A 24,402-nucleotide genomic window follows, 5' to 3' on the forward strand; every position below is an offset into this window, starting at 1 on the left:
GCGGACTTAAGTCAAGCCCCGGTAAAGTACCAGTCCTTCATATGTAATAACACTTAACGTGCTTCATCTCATCGCATCTTCTATAACCGCTTGTACTCTGGAGCACAGGTGTCAAACATACGGCCCGCGGGCCTAAAGTGGTCCGCTAGAGGGTCTGATGTGGCTGGTAACATGTATTTGCAAAGTGCAAAAATTACACAGAAGGCTGCAATTTTTCAATGAAAATAATTGATATTCCTAAATTGTTCGCTGGTTTGGTAAGAGAAAGGTGTAACAAAGATACACACCTTAGTGATACACACAGAACGTAACACTAGCTACAGTTTTTCACAAACTGAAAGCGCTATTTTACAACTGAGCTTTGCACGTGTTTCCAGTGAAAGGTGTTTTGCCTGCAAGCTGTAACTCTCTAAGGCTTTGAGTCTCACCTTCCAATATCCCATCATTTTCGTCACATGAGACTTCATGTTGAGGAAGATGACTTGGTCACGTGACCCCGTGCATCATCCCCGGTGACGGAGAATGGCGAAAAAAGTGTCACCGTTGCACTTTTGCGTTTTGCTTCCATATCGATACGTCTGAAAATCCGCCTCCTGAGAGTGTAAAAATATTTCAGCGATGTTTGAGATATTTGAGAGGGTTTTGCCCATTTCTAGCAACCATCAATGTGCCCAAATTGCACTTACTTTTCAAAGACATTTCTTTTTTTTTTTTTAAACAACAGTTTATTAAATGTAAACATTACCTTAATTCACTTGTTCCTCTTCTTCTTTGTACTAAAACTATTTGAAAAAGTTGTTGTTACTTGATTTCAGATTGGGCTGATTGTGGCCCCCGAGCTAAAATAAGTTTGACACCACTGCGGTAAAGTGTGTTAGGGTGGGGGCTGGAGTCTATCCCAGCTGTCAGTGGGCGAGAGGCGGGGTACACCTTGGACAGGGTAACCCAGCGAGACAGACGACCATTCACACTCACTCCGACGGCCAATTTCGAATCACCAGTCACCAACCTTTGGTGGGAGGAAGCCAGATTCGAAGGCCACACAAACGCCATCAGTGCTAACCACCAGACCACTGTGTCGCCCTACTTAACATGTGACAAATATTACTTATTTATTTTTTTTGGCACACGTTTGACCCACTTTTTCTTTCCAAACGTGGTCCCGTCTTGTCTCAGAATGGCAGCGGCGGGGTCCGCCACGAGAATATGCCGCTATCGCAAGCCTTCTCCGGTGACTGACACCTTCAGCCCCCTTGTGCTCAATTAGCTCGTGGTGCATTAGCGACCGCATGATAATTGTCAGCTGGCAAAGGAGTGCAAGGAGAACCCTCAAGGAGATACCTCAGGGAGTGCTGGGCGGTGGTGGTGGTTGGGGGGGGGGGGGAAGTGGAGGTGCTGTGTGTGTGTTCTTTGTTGCCTAACCAGCCCACGAGCACATACAGTATCTCTGAGCAGCAGCAGGAGGAAGCCCACCTCTTGCCGTACAGTCTGAAATATTTATGGGATATATCACATTCCCTCTTTTGAATTAGACAAATAACACTTTTTTTTCTTTTTTTTTTTAGATTTTCTTTTTGTGGTCTCCGATGCCACGCCTCAGTTGCTTCAGCTAAACAGAAGAGAAGTGCGACCTAAATGTCCTCTCTAGAGAAATGCAAATCATGTGACAGCTTTTTTGCACACATTTATCTCTTCTTAGGTGTCGTATCAATAGAGGCGAAGATTTCCCATAATGCCTGCGTGTGGTTTTGAATTAGGGAAGGTTACAGTGCGTTCTCTTCACTTCTTCACTGCTACTACTGTACAAGAGGAAGTGCTGCTCCCTCAACTCTCACTCTTTCGCTCTTTCGTTCTCTATCTTGTTGACTCGATCTCAAAGAGCTTTTGGATCTCATCTATTTCCTGGTTGCACTCGTCCCCTCCCCTCCTTAAAAAAAAAAAAAAAAAAAGAGAATGTTCACATCCTTCTCATTTCACCCCAGCTCTCCTCCTCTCTCCCTCTCCCTCTCCCGCTTCTTTTCTTTCGGTTGTCCACTTTTCCTGTCCAACTTATCAAATTCCATAGGGTGGGGAGGGGAAGTGAGGGTGGATCCACCCACATGAGTGATCATTCATTGCTATTTTAGCAGTGCAGCTCTCAGCTGGGGCCACAACATCCACCTGCAAAAAAAAAAAAAAAAAGACAGAAAGAAAGAAAGAAAAAAAGCTCCCAAGCTCCCAGTGCAACACGGATCTTGTTGCATCACTGGATCAGCACAAATTTAAGAGAGTAAAAACAGCAATGTATCACGGGGCAGGCGTCGTTAAAGCGCGCTTATCAAAGCTAATTCTGGCAGCGGTGGAGGGGATAAAGATAAAGGTAAATGTCTGCCTCCTGCTGTTGTTGTTAGTTCAGGTTGGGTGCAGAGTGTATCTGTGTGTCACGCGGGGAGGGGTTGTTGAAAAGTCCTCTCGGTATAGAGGGAAGGTGACTGATTGAGGAGTCCCAGGTTGTGTTCTGTTGCTAATGTGGTTATGTGGCGTAATCGTGCAATAATAACATCATAATCCCATCTGGAATGAGAAACTGTGGACTGTTTGCTACAGTGATTGAGACCATTTCCTGTGTGTGTGTGTGTGTGTGTGTGTCACTAGCAGTGCATTTCAAGCAGCAGTGACTGCATGAGCCAGCCTGATGGATACAGGATCACACTGCAGCGCTGACATTGTCTTCAGTCCTCCTCCTCCTCCTTCTCCTCCTCCTCCTTCACCCTCCCCAACTGTCTGCCTGCCTCTCAGCAGAATTATCACTCTAAAAAACACACGCACAGGCACACACTAGTGCTGAACACACACAGCTGCAGATGCGGGGCCGAGCGCCGCCTCGCAATCGCTGCAGGATCGCATGCAGTGTGTACACATTGCACACACGCCGGCGATAAAGCCGGCGACCAAAAGTGCACGCATGCTGGCACGCACTCACATGGTAGCTCAAAAAAAAAAAAAACTCTTGCTCACCCTCCCACCACCACCATTCACCATTCAAAGGCGGCCATGCATGTTCAGACACAAGGTACCGGGAGAGCAAACAATAAGACAAAAAACAGCCGTGACGGATACACAGAGGATATCACGGCGTGGGATTTCATCGTCAGATCTTATGTCATTCTCCGCAGAGCCTACATGAGGATCCCATGTCTGACTTGCACAAGGCAAACAGGAAGTGAGCGCAGGGAGCCGCCAGCAGGCACGCTTGGTTTGGGTTACCGCGATGGCCCTAATTATTAGCCGCAAGTAGCCCTTTAATCCAAACGCGGAGGCCGATCGCTCTGTGCCCCAGGTTCTAAAGAAGCATAGAGAAAGGAGAGGGTGTTGGTTCGTTTGATTAACAGGTGAATAAAGCTTTTGTGTGTTGAGTTTGTCAAATCTTCCTACTGCGCTTTAGTCTCTTGCACGGTATCCATTTCTCATCAAGCGTTTTTTTGTTTTTAGTAACGTCTAACTAATATGCGCTTAAATATGAATCTAATCTTTTCTTTTGTTGTTGAATCCAATCTGCCTCGGACGCACATCCTCAATGACACCTTGTGCTGAAACCCCCCGTCATAATAGCATGGGGTTTTGTTTGTGCGATGATGTTGTAATTAACACGCCGCCCTGGACGTGTTGCCTCTTTGACATTGCGTCTGACATTGAATTGCGGTGGTAGACAAGCGCTCAGAGGCATGTGATGAGTATGCCGGCGAGAGGCTAGAGTCTAGACTCCAGGCGACACACCATATGATATTGATTATCTTTTGTTTGGCTATCTCTGCAGCTCCTTGCCCTAAAGGACTTAACTCACATCATTGTCTGGTATGAGGCTCTATTATTTCTGTTTAGCAGGCTCTCCAACCAGCGGTAAATGCCGGTTGGAATTGAGAGGTGTCTGTGCGATCGTGTAACGAGGCTGCGGTTCAGTCTTCAGCTCGGATTTTAGCAACAGAAAGTTTCTTCATCGGGTTAGTTACACAACATTTCATTTTTATATATATAGTATTATTTTAAAGGCCTACTTCTGCTTTATGTATTTCTTATCAGCAGCGTAATAACGATCTTAGAAGGTGAGCTGGCTGTGTGAACGCCTAGAGGTTATAGAAAACAAACTGTGCAAGGGATTAAATGAAGGTATTTCCTGATGTTCCCTTTTTTATTTTTTTTATTCCATCTGTGTGGCATAAATCTTTCTTAATTTCTCCCTCTCGTAATCACTCAGTTGTTGATAAATGCTGTGTTAGGAACTCTGTGACAAAGTGAAATTAGTTTTGATACAGACATGAAGCCCTTCTATGGAGGTCAGTACCAAATATGGAAAAAATAAAAGGGCTTACATAAAAATATGTAATGATGCTTAAAAAAACAAAAAAAACAAACAGGCCCAAGATACTTCAGGTTCCAGGAGTGGCAAACAGCTAATCTTCTCTTTTAGTGCCAAGATAAAGTGCCAAATAGAAAGACACCTGTGTTGATGTAAAAGGTGTCCAGGAGGACCAGGGATTTAAATAAAACAGCAGCAGCTCAGAAACAAAAAAAAATATACAAGGTTTTTATGCAAGAGGAATGAGCTAAGTTAACCTAAAGAGATGAGACACAAATAGAAACATCCACTGGAGGTTTGTATAGTCGTCTGTGGGTCAAATAAGTTTGCTCATGGGGCTTTTTTGAATATTATTTCCAGGCATTGTTCTCAAAAATCACTCAGATAGGCTTAATTCAATTTTCTTTGGCTGTTTGCTCAAGGTACTACACACAATGAAACACTAAACACAGTTTAGTTTGTAAGGTGGAAAAAGAAACAAAGTGCCTGTGTGTCTCTGTCTGTTAAAGTTGTTTTCTTTCAAGATTTTCTTTCCTTCATTCACAGTTTTTTTTAAAACATTGCGTAATGCGAAAGTTCAAAACCCAAAAAGTCTTTTTTGCACGTACACATACGTTTTTTTTTTGTTGTTTTGTTTTTTTGTGATGATGTGATGAGAGGGAGGCGGAAGCGTCACCAGTGCTTTCAGGTGACCCATTTTCTATTAAATACTCTGTGGTGGTGACGACCAAAGTCACCAAGTTTTCAGCTTTTATTTAGGCTAGATTTCAACAACGTTTCCACAACCAGAATGTAAAGTGAGAGCCCGACAGTAATTCTAGCAGCACAGCTTTATTAGATTAATATTATGACAGTGATTATTTCTTGTAGACGGCAATGTCAGAGATTCAAGGTGACATACAAAGGAGGAAAAAAAAGTCCCCACAGATGTTAAACTGCTGACTTCTTGGAACACATTTAAAGTACTTTTAAGGTCAGGCTCAAGATTTCCCTTTTTGATAAAGCCTGTAGTGGAGGCTGGACTGAACCATGCCTTAGTTATGCTGCGACAGGCCTAGGCAGTCGAGGGGGACGAAGCTCTCAGTGAATGTCCTCTAGTCCCTTCTCTCTTACACCGAGCTACTATCCTCTATTTTCTTTCCTCTGGCACTCAGATGTATGTTTATCTCCTCTCTCTTGCCGTTCTCTTTTCTCTTTTTGGTCTCTATCTGTCAGATGGGTCTATCCCGAGTTTTTCCTTGTCACCATCACGTTCACATTTAAAGTCCCTGTGGTACAAAACAAGGGCTCTGGCTATCGAATGAGGTCAAAAGGCATTTTAAATGCGGACATTCCCAGTAATGTAAATTACTATATGAAAATCGTGTATAGTCAGTTGCATGCAACACAGACAGGAACAGTATCCGATGCAAATAATATACTAAATTATATCTTTTTTTTTTCTTTTTTTTACAGTTCTCTGTATTGGGATTCAGTGTTTAGTTAAGCCAGACACTGAGCTGTGGTTCGACCAGTTTAAACTCCAAGAGACAAGAGTCAGAATCAGCTATGTCAAACATACATTATACCTTTATCGAAGAAAATATTTTGATTAAATAAAATATGTGTATAAAGAAATAAAGTCTTTATAAAATATTCTTATTCTTTTAAAAATCAGTATTTTTGCAATCCCCATGTTAGATTTTAAATAAAAATGTAGAATGAAGATGACACTGTAGTAATATGGAATCGTAATAGATATGGCAGGTTTCTTGAGTCATTTTAAACAATTTACTTAATGCAAAAAATTTCAAGAGACTCACCGTGCTACTACTTATTCATCAATCAGCTCTACAGGAAACCTGATTCCAGCTGTTGCATGTTACCTGCATCGCATTGCAGACACTTCCAAAATCCGAAACGGCACTACAGCTATCTACACTCGACTTACCCTCTCCTCCAACAATAATGTCCCACTCCGGTAACTGCACACTTCAATGGATATATAATGTTCTGTGGTACCACTTCACTGATGTTCTATCTATAAAGGGTTTATCAATAATGCTGGGGTGGTCAGATTGTAAAACATCTTAGTCTATCTCAGCACATATTCCTGCAAATGACTGGGATTAAAAGCCATTTTATAACAGCGGACATGTATATTTGAAGCCCGTCATTAATTATTCACATAACTAGAGCTGATGACTTATCAGAAAATGGGAAAAGCATGAGCTTTTATTAATGGAATCGCATAAATGGATTGCAGCCGCGTCATGGAAATGAAAAACAGAACAGTATTGTGTCGACATTCTTGTTATAACAAGATCTTTTTTCTTTTTCTCTTTTTTTTTTTTTTTTTTACAGTTTTGTAGTTACAACTGATGTAACTGTGACGTAATAATGTGATATTTTCATCTAATAACTAAAAATGTTCGTTACTAAAACACTAACTAATCATGTTATAATAACAAACTTTTCTTTCTCCAAACAGTCAATCAAGTTATTACATGAAATGATTCATGTTATAATCTGATAAACAGTATATGTTTATAAGAGTAAGAAGAATTTCTTATTATAACTTGATGATTTCTACATTATAATGTGATATTGTCATGTCATAACAAGAACTTTTCACCTTATTACAACATACATGTTCATCATGTTATAACTAAATAGTTTGTGGTCGTAATGTGATACTGTTGTATGTTGTAACGTGAATTTGTCTTCTCATATCAAAGTGTTATAACGAGGAATGTTCATGTCGTAATTGGAGACTTTTCTTTCTTATATTGTTTATCAGGTTATAGCATGAAACATTTCATGTTAGAACCTAATACACAGTTTATTGTTAGAGCAGGAAAAGATGAAAATATCATGTTAGAACATAAAAAACACCTTATCCAGTTTTCTTGTTCTGGTGTGCCATCATAAGTTATACAAAGAATTACTAGAAAAAGAAAAATCTAACAACCTTAAACCTTTCTAACAACCTTTGTTCGAATTGAAATGTTATAGAATCAACAACAAAGCCAAAATGTCTCTTGAATAGAATCACCTCCCTCCTCATTGATTCACACAGCTTTAAATTTGTTTCTGAGAATACGTAGTGTACGTGCATAACTGTGTAGTTACATGATACTTCCCTGGTATCTATCTCTCTCTGCTTGCTACAAATGCAGGAGTGAAATGTGTTACAGCATTTCCTCTTCCTGGAGCGTCAAAGGGCAAGTATACGCAGGCTGGGACTCCAGGCAAAGCAGGTTTTTTTAGCAGGTGATCTCAGTTATTAGTTCTTATCTGGATGAATGGGTTAATCAGCTGTTGTGGGTGAAAAACCTGAAGTGAAACCCTGTCTCCTCATTTTCCTATCATACATTCAACATCCTCCAAAAAACCAATATATTAGAATTGGTGGATGCAAAAATATAGTCAAAAGGGTGTGAGTATAGCATATATGTATTAGATTGTACTATATAGTCAGTCTTATACTGTACCATGTACTATTGTGCATTTTCTGTATATTTGTACTTTGCCCGATTCAATCCATTTTATGCTGCATTTAATCACTAAAGCAGATCAAAGCAATGAGGTCTCTAATAAATACATACATAAAAAAATCTGAAACAAAACTTAGACAAAGGCAACTTGACTTGTCTGAGTATTCTTGTCAACTTGTCATCCAAGTGGTTTCTTCAGTTCTAAAGTACTCGTGTGGATTAAAAAGGGAAGATCTCAAGAAACTCAAACTAAGTCTAGTCTTTATTCATTTGTTTTTAGACATACCATCACCCAGATGTCACACAGTATACTTGAGAAATTTTCCCTCCATGAATCAAAAATCCAATCATTCATAAATAAAGATATAAGATGAAGACAAATATAAAATAATAAAATATATATAAATATAATAAAAAAATGGCCCAGATATAACAAAAAAAAGGTAGAAAATGAATCACCTCACGACCTCTCACATTTATCTTGTGACCCATCAGATGGGAACGTCCTCAGGCTGGGATCCCCCCTCCCACCCCACCCCCGAGGCCATGTAGCCGACTGAGCCAGAAGATAAACTAGCTCCACCTCCAGCTAGAGCATTAAAATACAACCCCCAGTATCTATTCCTATTCTGTAAGTTCACAAGTGCCGACAAGTGTTTCTGCAACTTTATTTAGTCTGTGCTGCAGACAGGCGTGCAACAACTTTGTAGTGAACATACATGTGCATTTTTCACCACAGGTAAATATTCCTAATCCTGTTCTAGGAGTAATTTTATTAGAAAAGGCTTTGGAATATTTATAACAAAGCCTAATATAACAGCTCCTAAAAAATGAAGCCAAAGCGAGCAGAGCTCCTATTGGTGACTGGCAACAGTGTAGATCAAAAGCTCCACCCCCTTCATGTTAGCGGATGGGACGTGGGTCAAACTAAAACACTAAAATACACATCAAATAAATATTTTAGGTCATTTTAGGTAGGTAATATAATGCCGATGGATGTTCAAGCATCTTTTTTTTTTTTTTTTTTGATACGTTTTGTTTTTAAAACCCCACTGGGACCGTTGTAAAAAGTTGTAAAAACATTTTTTTTAAAATAAGTACTGTGTATAATCCAACATTTTCTTGTAACTGGTGGAGGTAAAGCATAGTGTGGTTTGGTCATCGATAACAGCTTTGCGTGGCTCCACTCTCGCAGACTTTGGCTGCAAAATCGCAAGATGGCGCTTTCCCATATCACTGGGAAAATGGCGTCGGTTTGGCCAGTGCATGGAAGCGGAGGTCCATATTTATGTACAGTCTATGGTCTGCAGTTAACAAGTGTGAAACTTTAAAAATGTTATGTAACACACAAAACACACATAACAGACGGCTTGTGTCACCCTCTACTTATCTTGATCTTGCTAATTATATCCAAGGTGTGTGTGTGTGTTTGACTTTCCTACTTATGCCACAGACAGCTGTTGTTTGTATTGCCCCCAAGTGCTCAAACCGACTTCGTAATTAACTCTATCTATTTTCTTTTTTCACTTTACTCAAGTGATGAGTGTGCATGGGGGGGAGGTGAAGCCCCCACCATGCAACGCACCTACAACCACCAACAGCAACAGCAACGCCGTCCCACTTCACAGCACCCTACCCCCAATCCTTTTTCTGCAGAGCAGGGCCCGGATCACACACCCGCATGCACACACACACACACACACACACACACACACACACACACACAGTTCCAGCCAGTGACAATGGCTCCAACACAGAAGCTGTGTTCAAAACAGCTGACAGAAACCTGTCACTTTAAAGTTTTTTTTTTTTGTTTTTTTTTGTCCAAAAAGATCATATTGGTAAAGTTTGTGCGAGATCACAACAAAGACTATTTAGTGAATTTATAAACTGATAAGTAGTAAAACCTGTTGCTTTCAGTTGCAAACTTGAAGCAACAAATTGAAGTGAAACGCCACAAACACAAAAATGGTACAATCAAAGATACACCCGAGTGTTTTGCATTATCTTCACTTCTTAAACATGGAAAGAAAATTTGAAAAACCACACAGGCGTCATATAGGAAGGCCTCGTGCGATCTCTCGTATTTTTTTTTTTTTAACCAAGAGGGGGGATGGGTGGCTTTTAGATTGTCCCTCCTCCCTCTTCCTCTGTCTTTTTTTTCTTCTCTCTCATCTTTGTTCAAGGGCTGCCCGGCTCGAACGAGCTGCTGCTGCTGCAACGCTGAGCTGCGAGACATGAGTCAAAAAAAAAAAAAAAGTGTCTGGAACAAACAAGTCGTCATGACACTGACTGGGAGCCGGTGCGCCCGCTCGAGATATACTTGTGCGCTGCTGTTGTTGTTGTTGCGCGGTAGTTCTAGGTGGTGTGGCTGTGTGTGTGTGTGTGTGTGTGTGTGTGCGTGAGAAAGTGAAAAATATGTGTGTGCATGTGGGAATGAGTGGGTGTGGTGTCATGGGAGTTGAAGCAAAGTGGAGAGAGAGATGGGAGGGAAAAACACACTCATTTCACTCACACATATTTGGAATATTTAAATAAATTTCAAGAAGAAGAAAAAAAGAACAAGTGTTCAATCTTGCATTTCTTCTTCTTCTTCTTCTTCTTCTTCTAAAATCCTCCTACAGTCTCAATAATAAACTCATCATCTCCTTCTTTCCTCTCCTTCATCAGCATACTGCCGGTGGCTCTGGTGTACATCCTGGTTTAATGACCGCTGATGACGCACAAACACAACTTCCAACTCCATCTATATGCCGCGGTTAGGCCGGGACACACAAAGCTCCCCTCTGAAAAACTCTCCCTGTCCGTCTCCCTCACAAAGCCCTCATGCCTCTCATTTGTAAATCACTTAAAAGCATGACAAATGTGCATTGGAAGTTTCAGAGCGTCCCCCCTTGAGAGCGTTTGCAAGTCTCTCATTCACACCCGCCGCTCTGATACACACCCCGCATTGTGTCAGCCGGGCGTATAGCTTGGCGCTACACGCATGGTCATTGTGGCTTAATTGGTATCCGCTTGAAAAACGGAGCAGAAATATTTACTGTAATGAAAAGGCGATTTGCGGGCGCGCACGGGCCTTATCTTTGTTAGCCGCCTCGGCCCGTAATGGCAAAATGATGGAGGCAGGTCAGCGTGGTTTGGCTGATTACGGCCGGTGTTTCTTAGTCGCCCCAACAGAAAGCAGTTTTGTGGTTGCGAAATGTATTTGAGAGCGGGGAGAATGCTACACTGAAATCCAAAAACAAAGGGGTCTTGTCCCACAACACTAATCCCGGAGGAACATTTTTGCCACAGACTGAGAATTACTGTGTTTTTCAATCATGTGATGGGCCATCAAGTGGGGGCTTTACAGCATTTTATTGTGTGTTCGGGTCCGAATGTAATCTAAGCTGATGGGCAGCGGCTTGGAATTTTTATTGCCAGTATTTTACTATTAAGGCTGTGAATGAAACTTATTGCACTCTGGCACGTTAACACATCATCTTATTTGTACAAATTGTAGGGCTACAGAGAAGGATCACAGCCTTGTTGATAACCCACACCTTTGAGGGGGCCAGTAAGAGGTCACCTACAGAAATATGTTACATTAAGTAGATTATCTCTACTGCAGTCTCTTCTGTGGCAGATGAATTGCGTCTCCCCCCTCCCTCTGTGTGTGTATACACACACACACACACACATATATATATGTGTGTATATATACATATATATATATGTATATATGTGTATATATATATGTGTGTGTATGTATTAAAAAGCTGGTGTATGTAAAAATAACTCAAGGTGAAGGTATTAACATTTTTCAAGACACGTTACACTACAGTGAGGACAAATACATTCTAGTATAACTAATATAACAGTCCTGCACTAAATTATATCGTCCTTCATGACTGTTGTAATCTTCACTTTATGCTTAAATTGCCAAAAAAGGTAGTAATTCTATTACTAATTAAACTGGATTGAATAATTTAGCCTAGCCTGTAGACTACAATATTGTCAAAATAATAACACAATGCAATTAAATAGTACTATAAACCACATGGACGCCTTAAACGAAGATTTTTCTGTGTATTATTGTGTATATTCGGTTATTAGTGGTGACAGTAGCCACTGAACATGAATACGAATCCTCTTTTGATTTTCAGTGTATTTGCATGCACAGCTTAACCGAGCTGTGCTCGAAATTCAACTTTCTTTCCTTGTCCCGATTGACATCCAAAGGAGAAAATCGAATAACTGACGGGAACATGTGCCCCTCCTCCACACTAGGTGGCGATGTGTGTCTTTGTGTGTCTCAGTTGGTTAATACCAGGTTAATATGGCTCCCTTGAATGTTTTTGTTCCGGGGTCATACTCCAGCGCTGTGGTTGTGGAGCATGCGCACAGGCTGTTGTAGTCCGATTAAGGAGTATACATGGCAATCGCATTATCCGGGTGTCTTAATCGGATAAGGAGAACTCACAGTAACGTGTTTTCATGCACTTATATTGTCCAGTTAAAGTCAGACTAAGGCAATAATTCTTTTTTTTTCAGGTGCATGTAAACGCACAGATAGCAGGGACTGAAATCTTGTATCTTGATGCCGCATATTCAACACCTCTCTCAATCTCATTTGTAACACTTGGTGAAAGAACGGTGCTTTCCATACGGTGTGGACCTTTTGCCTCCCCTTTCTGGCAGTGAGAATAATTACACAAATGCTGCTGAAGCCTGTGTAAGATGCATGCATAAATCTAAATTCCACAGCAACAGTAAACTGTGTTTGCCTTCACCGCTGATTGCTTTCCTCTTAGACTGTAATCCTTCCTCTGAACTCTAACTTATATTTATATTGTTCTTGGAAGCTTCCTTGATCCTATTTCATCATATCTGTGTCATATCTGCCAGAGATATTGAAATTCATGGAACCGTAGTAACATTCGTAACTATCGTCATCATGATGTTTTTTTTAGTCGACTGTCTCCATCACTTCAGTTCAGCTCCGGCAATCATGGCTGAATGACGCAAAACACACTGCTGTGCACTATTGTGGGAATGTTACCAAAGCGATATTTGTTTAGGCCTTATGAGATTAATCAGCATTGACTGAGTATGTTTGGGAAGCTTTTGACAGTAACAAATGTGCTATATGTTTACTGGGTATTTTAAAGCTATTGTTTAACATATGAAGGAATGCCTGTTACATTCAAAGCCTTTTTTGGATTATAACCCTGTTATTCACACAAGTTGTCTAGTTGCAGTTCCTTTTTTCTGTTGTTTCTTTTGACGTCCAAACTTCTCAGATTACTAAAGTAAAGAGACCCAAAAGAGGGAAATGTATCTTATTTCTTTTACATCAAAAAAAGAAAAAATATATATATTAGTGTAAATTTCTCAAAAAAAAAAAAAAAAAAAAAAAAATGCAAAACTTGTGTAAGAGAATTTCTTTTTCCCGCACCATTAATCATATCCTGACTCTTGTGACCCTTCATAGTGGCCTGAACCTTGGCTTGCATAGCAATGACACAGTGAATGACAGCACTCATCCCCAGCAGATACACACAAAAACAGTTTGGGAACAACTCAAAAAACTTGAAAAACAGCACAAGGTGTTGACCTGGCCTCCAAATTCACTGGATTCCAAACTCATCAAGCATCTGTGGGATGATCCGCAGAGGCCCCTCCCCTCAACCCACTGGACCCAAAGGCTCCCACTAACAACATTGGACGCCTTTAGAAGGACCATGTCCATTCTTTGACGAGTCACACCTGTTCCTGAAGCACAAGGGAGACCTGCACAATATTAGGAAGCTGGTCATAATGTTATCCGTGATCTGTGTATGTAGTAGACAATAGTAGCTTAACCTGAATTGACTATGACAATACTTGCACAACTACATCGGCGCTCGCATTCTCATCATTTTTCAGATTCATATCAGCTGCGGATCCAGTACGTATTATTCTCCAAGTGCATACGTTATTGCCGGTGTTGTACTTAAAAGTCCTTTTAACAAACAAGCGAGAGTTGCTCCAGGTCTCGGGGGAAGAGAGATTCAGTTTTGAGAAGTGTTTTACCAGACAGGCAAATTTAATCATGTTGTGACATATGATTTAAAATAGCCAACCTCGCTCTTTCAGAACAATGTTAGCTGTCAACAGCTGCTGGATGTATGACCTTCTGCCTACATAATAGACAGTCATTACAGACACAAGATGCGATTTTGGTGCCAGTTCCTGATGTCACATGCAACGAGCCTGCCAAGCCGACACCTACAATGTTTTAACTCACTGTTTAAGGAGTTGGTCTCGCTACAGGGCTCAAGCCTCGTTTCTATTGTCAGAGGTCTTTGTTACTCGCACAGGAAGCTATGGTTCATCATCAGAGTGAATTTAAATACTTTCTGAGATGCTGTCTGTCATACTGACACAGCCTACGTTTTTTTTTAATGGCGAGGGAAACTTTTTAATATTGCATTATTAACATTTTGTTATCAGAGCAGTTGCCACATCCATTCAGCATTTTATTCAACCTGCTGTCTATGCTGACACTGTCTACTGATACCACGAGTTACCAAACAAACTTGCTGCCAAGCAATTGTTGCCATACTCGCATAGAAACGCTGACATTGCCCATGGAGGAATCATGTTGCAGTGCCATTTACGACTTTCTGAGACTCCCCCAGTGCATCCACTGCTCATGAGTTGTGTGTTTTTATTCTCTCGAGCCGCCAGGAAGCGTGCACTGGTGCGCTCCTGACACCCTTTAAGTGTTATCTCTGTTCTAATGTGACATTAACGGTTTCTATTTAAAATGAGTGGGGTGGAAGATCTGGTCAGATCCGTACGCCGTTGGAAGTTGAGCCGGACCCGCACCCCGTACACCCGACAATTTAAACCGATAGAGCTGTAACATCTTCACGATTCACCCGTAAATATGCTGCAATGAAAAATGAATGAGGTATACTTTGTCAAAGGATAAATTATTTATCCCCGCACAAGGTTTCAACACCTCCATTAAGTGTCTGGTCACTCCCTGCAGTGCTCTGGAAGACTGTTATTTGTCCCACTTCACCAAAGCGCGCGCAGCGAAAGCATTTCACAACACATCAAAGTTTCCAGCCCTTGTGCCCCGGCTCCCTTTATTTCCGCACTTTGGCGTTTTTGTCCCCTCATATAATGCACATAGGCGCACCTCTGCTCCCGCACTCCACACCACCACACTTGTGTCTTTGTGCGAGGGCCCCCGCCTCGTCCCCATTGTCATGTTAATTATCTGTTTGCTCTGTTTTGCAGGAGCTCGCCATCCATCAAAGCGTCTTCCTGCTTTTCATCTCGCACAGCGCATCTCTACCTGTAATTAGGTTTGGGGCGAGGGGGAAGATGGATTTTGTTAGCGCCGTGCGGAGGGAAAGGAAGACATTAGGTAGTCTCCATGGCTGCTCTGAGACCGGCCTTTAATGGTGTCTAATTGATCTGAGCTGTCATGGGGCCGTGGCTTCACGTTGAAGGAGGCTGATTATCCTTATGCGCCGTCCTCGGCGCACAAGCGTTGCCTCTGCATTCCGGCTTTTACAGCGTGATAAGGTGGGTGCACGCATGTGTGCATACAGGTGTGCGACTGTGTGCATCTGCATAGAAAAAATGTGACTAAAGAGGAGTACTTTTAAAAGAGTACTTTTGGTATTCGGGGGGGGGGGGGGGGGGGTGAGATGCACAGCTTGTAACTTTATGTACGCTGCATTCAGACAGGCAAATATAGCTGTGAATACAAAGGGTGACTGTGTGTGCGCGTGCATGCTTTGTGTTACTAGTGGCGGAGGAGAGGGAGAGAGAGAGAGAGAGAGAGAGAGAGAGAGAGAGAGGCCGGTCTGCGGTCAGAATAATTTAACATCCAGATGTGCGGAAGCCAGGGGGGAAATCGATAGAGGTGATGATGAGCGCGCTTTTATAATGCAGCGAAGATGGAGATGTATTAATATTTAACAGTAATCTGGACCGAACAGATGGGCGATGATTAGAAAAACTGTAATAATATTGAGATATTAAGGGCAAATTATCGCGGGAGATGGCGTTAGACCAATCAAAACAACTAGAAATGATTTTTATTAGGAGGTGACAGCTTAGATCACGGACCAGAGATCCCTCTGCAAACGCTTAGCATATGCAGATGTTTGCCACTGAGAAAGAAAAAGTCAAAAGGTTTGTGAATAAAGAATTTTAGAGGTATATAGCAATAAATTATACTTGTTAAATAACTTCAGATCTGTAATTATTCACACACATTAATGCTGCACAAAAAAAGATTGTCCTTCAACGACGATATGATGTTTCCAAGCTCACATTTATGTCTTTAAAATGCATCATTAAATACTGCATTGTGTTAAGCTTTTTTTTCCTGTAATGACAGCGTGTTCATGGAGTATGCAGACTGCCAAATGCAGTGGTTCCATGTTCACTCCCCCGGCCCCCCTGTAATTATACTGTAGTAAAGCTTATTTTGTAGCTAACAGCAAAAAAAAAAAAAAAAAAGGTCTGCATACCACTACGGGGAGGTCCGGCTTGTGTACATTCTGCACTGTCGTGGTATGCTTGATGGAAATGAGCCATCATCAACTCTCGTGTGCTCTTCCTACAGGGATGAGCCAAGATGTCTGCCATGATGAACTCTGTTGTGATTATTCAATATGGATTGGGTAATTAAAAAGGATTCACAATCTAATTTTGTCACCCCTTTTGTTTGCTGTAGTCCCTGACTGCACCTCCATGTACCCAATTAGTTAGTATCTGTAACTATGGATCCTGCGGTTTCATCTTCTCGTTGCCATGTTTTCATCCCGAGCGTGTCCCGTGAACGATCGCGTCCGTGATCCGCAAAATATGACAGCGCCCGCGTATGGATTTGGCGCACGGAAGGGAGAGAATGTAAAAAAACATTTCTGTGTGTACGCTTACTTCCTCGCTCTTGTGCACTGTAGGGACGTCCACGCTGCTCTGCTGACCTTCAGGATGAAATGAAAAGTGTCTGATGCCTCCGGTGTGTTTGGAGGGGCTTTCTCTTTTTCCGAAGACGGACAGCCATGCATTATTGATTACAAAACACTCCTGCGATGCTATTTCATCTTCCTGGCGCGGCTGGCCCGCGAATTTAGCTTTGTTTTTTAGAGCCCGCTTTGCATCGGCGTCCGCGCCTTTTTTTGATTGGCCGCGCGGTTTTGCTGCTCGTGTAATGACGCCCACCCGTCCCTTTCCCTGTTAGCGTCAGCCGGGGAGGCTAAATGGTAGGTATGCAGAAAGAGCTGCCTTTATCTTCCCCACATCCCCGTATGGAGACAGAGAGCTGCTCAAGACAAAAGACAAAGGTGGGCAGAGACAAACCACTGTGGCGCACAGAGGGGCTGAAGCGCTGTCTGATGGTTATCACAACAGCTGTGTCTCATCTAACAACTATATTTAGTATTTTAAGCTTGACATAAGTAGTTATTATTATCTATCTATCAGCACGCCTTGTGTCACTATCCAACGCTGGCGGTTTGTATGCAGGTTCGGTATATCCAGTTTTGTGTCTCACACGCTGCTATACTCTCATACCATACACTGACACCGTGCATATTGTTTACTGATTTTTCTGACACTCCGTTCTGGCGGCGTTATTTTGCGCAACCTGCGTGCTGCTGGCGGGATCTCATCTCGTGAATTCAAAGAGTTTCTGTTACCGACTGTGAGATGTTAAATATTCATTCTGCCCAATTAACATTCCATAATTTCCTACCTCCGACTGTAGCGGCAAACGTTGAGGATTCACACGGATCTACGTGGAGGTTTTCAGGATAAAACAAGCAAAAAAATAATAATAATCCTATGCATGCTGGAAAGGCTGAATACTAAAGCGGAGAAGCAGCCGTCCGCGGAGCGTTGCCGAGCGATGGCCTTCCCTCCCCTGTCCCCTGTTGAGGGTGGTCACAGGGGAGGACGCCCATGGCAACCACGGCTGTCAGATGCTGTTTCCGTGATGGCAAAGAATGATTGGTTTCATGGATCTGGACAGTGCTCTCTGACAGCGCAAGGGGGAGACTCGGCCACACCTGGGAGAAAAGGAATACTGGCAGGATGTGAAATGTTACAGAACAAGGTCGTTTCAAGGGTCATCGCAAGACCTGTCACCCCCCCCCCCCCTCCCGACCCAACCCCTCCAGTCATCGAGGAATTTACAGCCAGGCCTCGTGCTACACATTGAGAATATTGGGTCTGACTTTATCCTTTGTCTGAGTCTGACTTAGTCTTTGTGTGCCACTGCGTGAGGTGGTGGTGGATTTCCAGACAACAATGTCCTGGTTGGAGAAAGGGAACCGGGCAAGGGCAGCATTCGGACGGCGGCCGAAGCGATCTGTAGATAGTCTGATGTCATTAATGTGCAGCGAAGCCGCTGACTGCTAAGAAATCAAGGAATGAATCTTTAATTGCACAGATTTCTTTTCACCTCGAGACACCTCATCCGCAAGTGATGCAAACAAGCGCCGCATTCTCAAGTCTGACTCACGTCTAGCCGGCTCTGTGGAAAAGCGCAGCCAGTATCATTGATGTCAGTGCTGCTGGCGGTTCTCGTTAGCCTGGATGACAAAGCCAGTGATGGGACTCAATAACAGCAGCTTCCCTCCCTCTCAGCGCGTTTTTTTCCACGACGCGAGTTTAGCGCGCATCCCGGAGAGGTGGGCTTCCTGGCAATCCCACTCCCGGGACCCGTGACAATTTTAATGATTGATCGCTCTCCTCCTGACTGAGAGTGGACCACAAAACGAAAAAGAAAAAAAAAAATGAATAAAAGGAGAGGGAGGAAAGGGGGGCGTGGACGGTCCCACAAGGTCAGAGAGATGTCCGATCTTTTGTTTTGCAGCGGTGAGGCCGGTGGCCTGCGGAGCCGTGACACGACGGGCAAAGTAACTGGCGGCCTGGCAGGAACAGATGTTCTAACACAATGAACATGCACTCGGTTGGCTGCTTATTCGCTGAAAGTCAAGGGGCTGACTTCCCCTTTTCAGAAACAAAGAAGAATGCAGGCGAGAGTCGAGGCTTTCCACCTGTAGGTCTGTCTTGGGGAAAGATGTTGCTGAGGCAATCAGGCTCATACTGTTTGATTTACTGTGTGTCCTGGTACAGACACACACACACACAGATGGGCATCTATTTATGGGCTCTACGCTGTGTTGAGGCTGCACCAACGTGTACTTACTATAGCACAGCCAGTTGCAGCACATGTGCTACATTTAGCATGTAGCATGTAGCAGTCTACAAACTCAAATTTGCCTTCTGTCTATTTCTTAAACCCAAGGAGTAAAGTAAAGTAATAAGTTCATAAATGTTCCTGCAAATTATTAGTAAGTGTCTGGATTTTCCATTTCTTCTTGCTCCTTTCTTTATTTTAAAGTCGTGCTTTGTCTTCTGGAAACATTTTGATAATCCTCTTTACCATTCTCTTGTCAGTGTGGACGAGTCGAAGTCAAATTATAAACAGGCAGAGGCAAGCAAATGTGATATGAGACATCCTTTTAAATATTTGCATGGGTGTGTGCAAAGGTTTTTATATCTTTGGGTCCGGGGGGAGGAGGGCCATCCCATTGCTGCTATCAGTATCAAGTATTGAGCTGATTCTACGCTCGTGTACTTGCACTTGTAAAACAGCTCGGATGGCGCTGCACCTGATACTGGTTTGCGACAGTGTAACGTTAACCTTGTTGTTAGCTGCGAAAGAAGGCGGTGGAGCGGCAATGTCTGCAAACTCGGCTACGCTTGTCCGTGCTTGAAAATGTGCGTCAGCTCATGACATGGCGCGCATGTATTATGTGTGTGAGTTTATGTCCTCCACTTTATTTATTTATTGTGTGCGTGACATTTCAGCAGGCTGTGACGCTCTCAGTCTGAGAGTCATTTCGGTTCCTACCTGCCATTGTTTACAGTGGGGCAAGTTGGGGTGTGACAGTCTCTTTGTGCTGAGGATGAAAATAAAGAAGTTTGTATGCTGTCCCTTTGTGTGCTAACTTGCACATCCAAAAAAAGGAGTCGAACTACAATGTTTTCAATATGTATCACTAGTTAGACGAGGAAGTACAGTTCAAGTATTTGGCAGGATGTTTCCTAGATCTGAGGGAAAACCACAGTCTTTTAGGCAGCTGAGATCAGTGACACAGTCCGAGCTCATCTACACAGTCAGCTCATTGCTATCTCAAGGGGCAATAAATGAGCAAAACCATTCACAGCTCACCGACTCCCTCTGCTGGTGATTATGGTCAGTGACGTTATTTCACAGTGTGCCTACTAGCTTCAATAAACTGTATATTGTCTATGGTGCTGGTATTTTATACTAATAAGGGATTTTATCTATATGTACGGTGCCGCTTAACTCATAAAATGACTCTAACAGTAAAGAACCCAGTCAAATGAATAAAAATATATTATTTTATAATATATAACATATTATAATAATTATAATACATACTACATGTGTGCGTTTAAATTATTATCTTATCTTACATGTGTGAGTTGCAATCGTATGTGAACTCTTGTTTTCAATGTCTGGTGTGACCCACTTCGGCAAATATAACAGCAACTGGATGTTTCCAGTAACGGCTAATCAGTCATCTGTGTTGACGGAATTTGGTGAAATTACTCAATAATTACTCAGAACAGATACAGTTAAGTTCTCTGATGACGGTGGATTTCCTGTGTTTATCTTAAGACACAGCTTATCTCAAGACAGATGTCCCGACACTTTCTTTTTGAATTTGCAGCTATAATTCCAGCAAGGACGGCAAGTCGTCCTGGCCCAGAGGCAGCAACACAGACCCAAAGTTTCACATGATGTTCTGAAGCTGAAGTCAAGTTTTTTTTTTTTTTTTGTATCTCATTTAAACACAACAATTATACTTTGGCCTCATTCACAAAACATTTTCCCAACAGGCTCCTGGCTTGTCCACATGATGTTTAAAAAGAAAAATTCTGTCTATTTGTAGTTTTCTAGAGAGCAGTGGCTTTGTCCTTGCCACTCTGCCATGCACACCATGGTTGCTGAGCGTTATCCTGATAGTGGAGTCATGAACATTAACATTAGCGAACATGAGAGAGGCCGAGATGTTATCCTGGGTTCCTTTCTGACCTTTCAGACTGTCATGCATCTTGCTTTTGGAGTGACTTTTGTTGGTCAACCACTCCTAAAGACGGTACAAAATCTGCTCCATTTGTTCAAAATCTGTCTGACTGTGAATTTGTCCAACTGCCTAATGAGCAACAAAAACTCTTTTCTGAGGTCCCCAGAAAACGTTTTGGTCTGTGCCATTATAGACTTTCACAAACATTTGTTGCTAAATTTTTTTTTAATACAAAACAGTGCACTGAACCATACCTCAGTCTTATCACACTGATTGGACACACTTCTGAGAACTATTCTAATTTGACCCTGGAATTAACTAGAGATCCTAGAGGTTCACATATGTGCACATTACTGATATGTAATATTGGCTCACGTTCCTGAATAAACAAATACACATACATATACATATATTTCTTTTGTTTAATTTATTTGGTTGTGTTGTCTTTGTCTGCTTTCAGGACTTGTGTGACCATCTGCTGATGTTAGTGGTAATTTTTATGCAGATATGCAAACAACATGATCCTATAGGCTATGTTCAATAACTTTTGTTTGTGTGTGTTTGTGTTCTTTTTTTTTTTAAACCAGCTTAACAGTTTGGTGTTTTTATTTTTGTTTCTATTTTTCTATTTTTGTCTCCTTGTATTACCTCCTCTTTCTTAATGACATATTTCAGACTACTGACAGACTGGCACACACACACACACACACACACTATGCAAATGTAAACTAACATGACATAAATATTTAATTGACTATTATGTTTGATCCTCATAATTGCTCAGATGTCTCTATCAGTGTGCACAAACCTGAAGCTGCACGTACAGCGAACCAAACGGTAGATGTCTCCATAGTCCGTGCAGCCGTGTGTCTTCATGGAGACGCTGCCTTCCACAGATGACAGAGTCGCCATTTTGAAAAGCAAATCGTTCACACAGCACACCCGCCCCGAGTACTGGAACTATGCCGCGGGGCCGGCCTCGCAAACTGAGAGTTAAAAGCAGCGACGAAACAGGTAACAAGTGCCAAAATGCAAGGAATAAAAAGTACAGGTTATGCGCTATCCAAATTACCTGCTCTTACTTTGCCAAACATCTCTGCAGCGTATATAATAACACTTAAACGTAGTGTATATAGTCCCCGGATATAGTATTGCGGGTGGGCTTTGCTTTGTACGGCGAAGGAGTGATTGAGGCGGAATGATATTAATAACATTTCGGTGCCTCTTCTTATTGGCTTCCAGTCTAAATTGGTGTCCGCGAGGAGAGGACCGGAGCTGTCATGCCGCGATAGTTAACGTAACGCTTCTGGCTGATAATGTTTGTTTATTAGCGATACCTAGTTAGCTTGTTGTTGCTAACTAGCTCGCTACCGTTAGCTTCGCGGCTAACACGCTCAAAATGTTGGCCATTGTTGTTTTGGTCCTGTGAAGGTCCGCTTCTGGTGCAGCGAGGCTGCCCAGCTGCTGCTGTGCAGCCGTGTTGGTCGGAGCAAGTTGTGTCACATCTAATCGCAACTTGACGCAACCCGAGCAAGTGTAAACATGTGTTTTCTGGATGCATTGATTTTGCACACGTACGATGCCGCCACTGGAATGCATTGTTTATTTCCCCCCCGCGTTAGCTGCAGCCTGCAACTTAGGCGTAACAGTGACACGCGAGTCCGCTTTACGTCTACGAGTTATGCAGACAACTAAATCGATACAAACACACTTGGCAGAACGAATGGAGACCCGTTTGTTTGGTTTAAACTAAGCACACGGTGCAGGTGACCTGACGGCCAAGATGGGCGTGTGTGGTACAGAGCTGTTTCACGCAGATATCGAGTTGTATCAGAGACACCCAAATATCTTCACAAACAAAGTGATATGTTCACTTTCACCAGTGTATGTGAATGCAATACTATAACAGTAAGCAACTTAATTCCCTTTAGTGACTGTTATCACGTTCAGTTTATGCTGGAACAGCACAACATATGTGGCAATTGAACTGCCGTGGTGCTGTTGAGCAGCACTGAGCAAAACTTTGAAGTGTTTCCGTTGCAAATGGTGTTTTTAATAATAGTTTACCTAAATAATGGCCAAATGTAGACGACAAGATTATATTTTTTCCCCATACCTCTAAAAACCAAACAGAATTGTGTTGTTTTAAATCGGTTCGTGTTGAATGCACAGTAGTTTGCAAACTCCAATGGATGCTAGTCTCTGTACCACATCATCGTCGTCATAATGCTGCGTCTTTGCTATTCTGGATAGAGGAGGTCGTGTGACGTGGCGTTGTATAGCATATAAATGCAACCTGGATTTAGATTTTAAAAACAAAACGTAAAGCTCGGAACACACTGCACAACTTTCACCGTCTTTACAGATTTTGTTAAGAAAGGCTAGGGGTACACGCTAACAGGCTGGCGATCGCACACTTAATAAATGATGTTGAAGAAGAATCACAGACTACAACATTTGCAAAGCCAACTGAATTCAACAAACTCGTCCAAGGGCAACAGTAGCTTTATGCACCAATATTATATTGACGCTTGTGTTTTTGCCGCAGCTCGATAAATGTCACCTCCATTCTCGTGGTCCATGTTGACTGTATTTCCATGCTGACATATTTGCAGATTCGTGTCTTCACTCCCTCACACACTAAGAGATTTTTGTGCCAACTACCCACGCCACCTGTCTCCAGCTAGTGCAGACTGGCGCTAATTTTGTCCAATTGGGAATCACGGGTAAAATCTGGCAAAAGATTTTGCAGTGTGTCCTCAGCTCAAAGGCAGTGAATTGTTTGATTTAAGATTCCGGTGGAAGACGTGCCACGTTACACCGGCGTCCTCACGGGAGAAAGCTTCTTGAACCACACCAGGATACTCAATTGTCACCTCTTTGCCCTTCTCGTCAGATGCGGATGCCAATGAAAACAAGGCGGAAGGCTTCAGCGATGGAGAGCTCAAGGACAAGAAATGTTCCATATGTTCCCACGTCTTCACCACGGAGAGCCAGCTGCAGAAACATCTCCGTGAACATGAGGTCAATGATAAGGTGAGTGCAAGCGTGGGACCGTGTGCAGACTGCCAGGGAGAAGAAGGAGCGTGCTGGCCCTCTTATCGTCACCACTTGCAATTATATTGAGAATCCTGTCATTTTATTTCTGTCTGGTGGTTGTGTCTCGCTGTCCAGGAAAATCGCATTGTTATCATCAGTGGCCACTAAAAAGCTGGAGCTCTGGAGCACGAAAGTAACTTGATCCAAGGTTCATTTATGTTCGTTTATGTTTATGATGTTGATTTCCCTTATTCAAGCTGTTGGTCCTTGAATTCTTCTGAACCTTGAACAAGCTTAAACTTCGAGATGTGATTGTGATATGGGGTTACCGCACTCATGCCCTCGCTTGAGCTGTGGGCTCATCTGTGAAAAAAACACTTCATTTTTTGACAATAGAGGAAACTTTCTACCTGTCACCTTCACCTTAGTTTGT

At 42.4% G+C, this 24,402-nt stretch overlaps 1 protein-coding gene across 2 annotated transcripts in view; it reads left to right on the forward strand.

Annotated features, from left to right (window-relative positions):
* Positions 1-21,863: 21,863 nt before the first annotated feature.
* LOC125016869 (zinc finger protein 236-like) overlaps positions 21,864-24,402 on the forward strand; it is a 55,878-nt gene continuing 53,339 nt past the window's right edge. For both annotated transcript variants that reach the window (XM_047599620.1, XM_047599621.1), the window contains exons 1-2: positions 21,864-21,944; positions 23,827-23,966. In XM_047599620.1, coding sequence (XP_047455576.1) covers positions 21,893-21,944; positions 23,827-23,966 — 192 coding nt within the window. In that variant the 5' untranslated portion in view covers positions 21,864-21,892. The remainder of the gene's footprint in view (positions 21,945-23,826; positions 23,967-24,402) is intronic.

Source organism: Mugil cephalus, chromosome 11 (genome assembly GCF_022458985.1).
Source record: "Mugil cephalus isolate CIBA_MC_2020 chromosome 11, CIBA_Mcephalus_1.1, whole genome shotgun sequence".
Taxonomy (NCBI): Eukaryota; Metazoa; Chordata; class Actinopteri; order Mugiliformes; family Mugilidae; genus Mugil; species Mugil cephalus.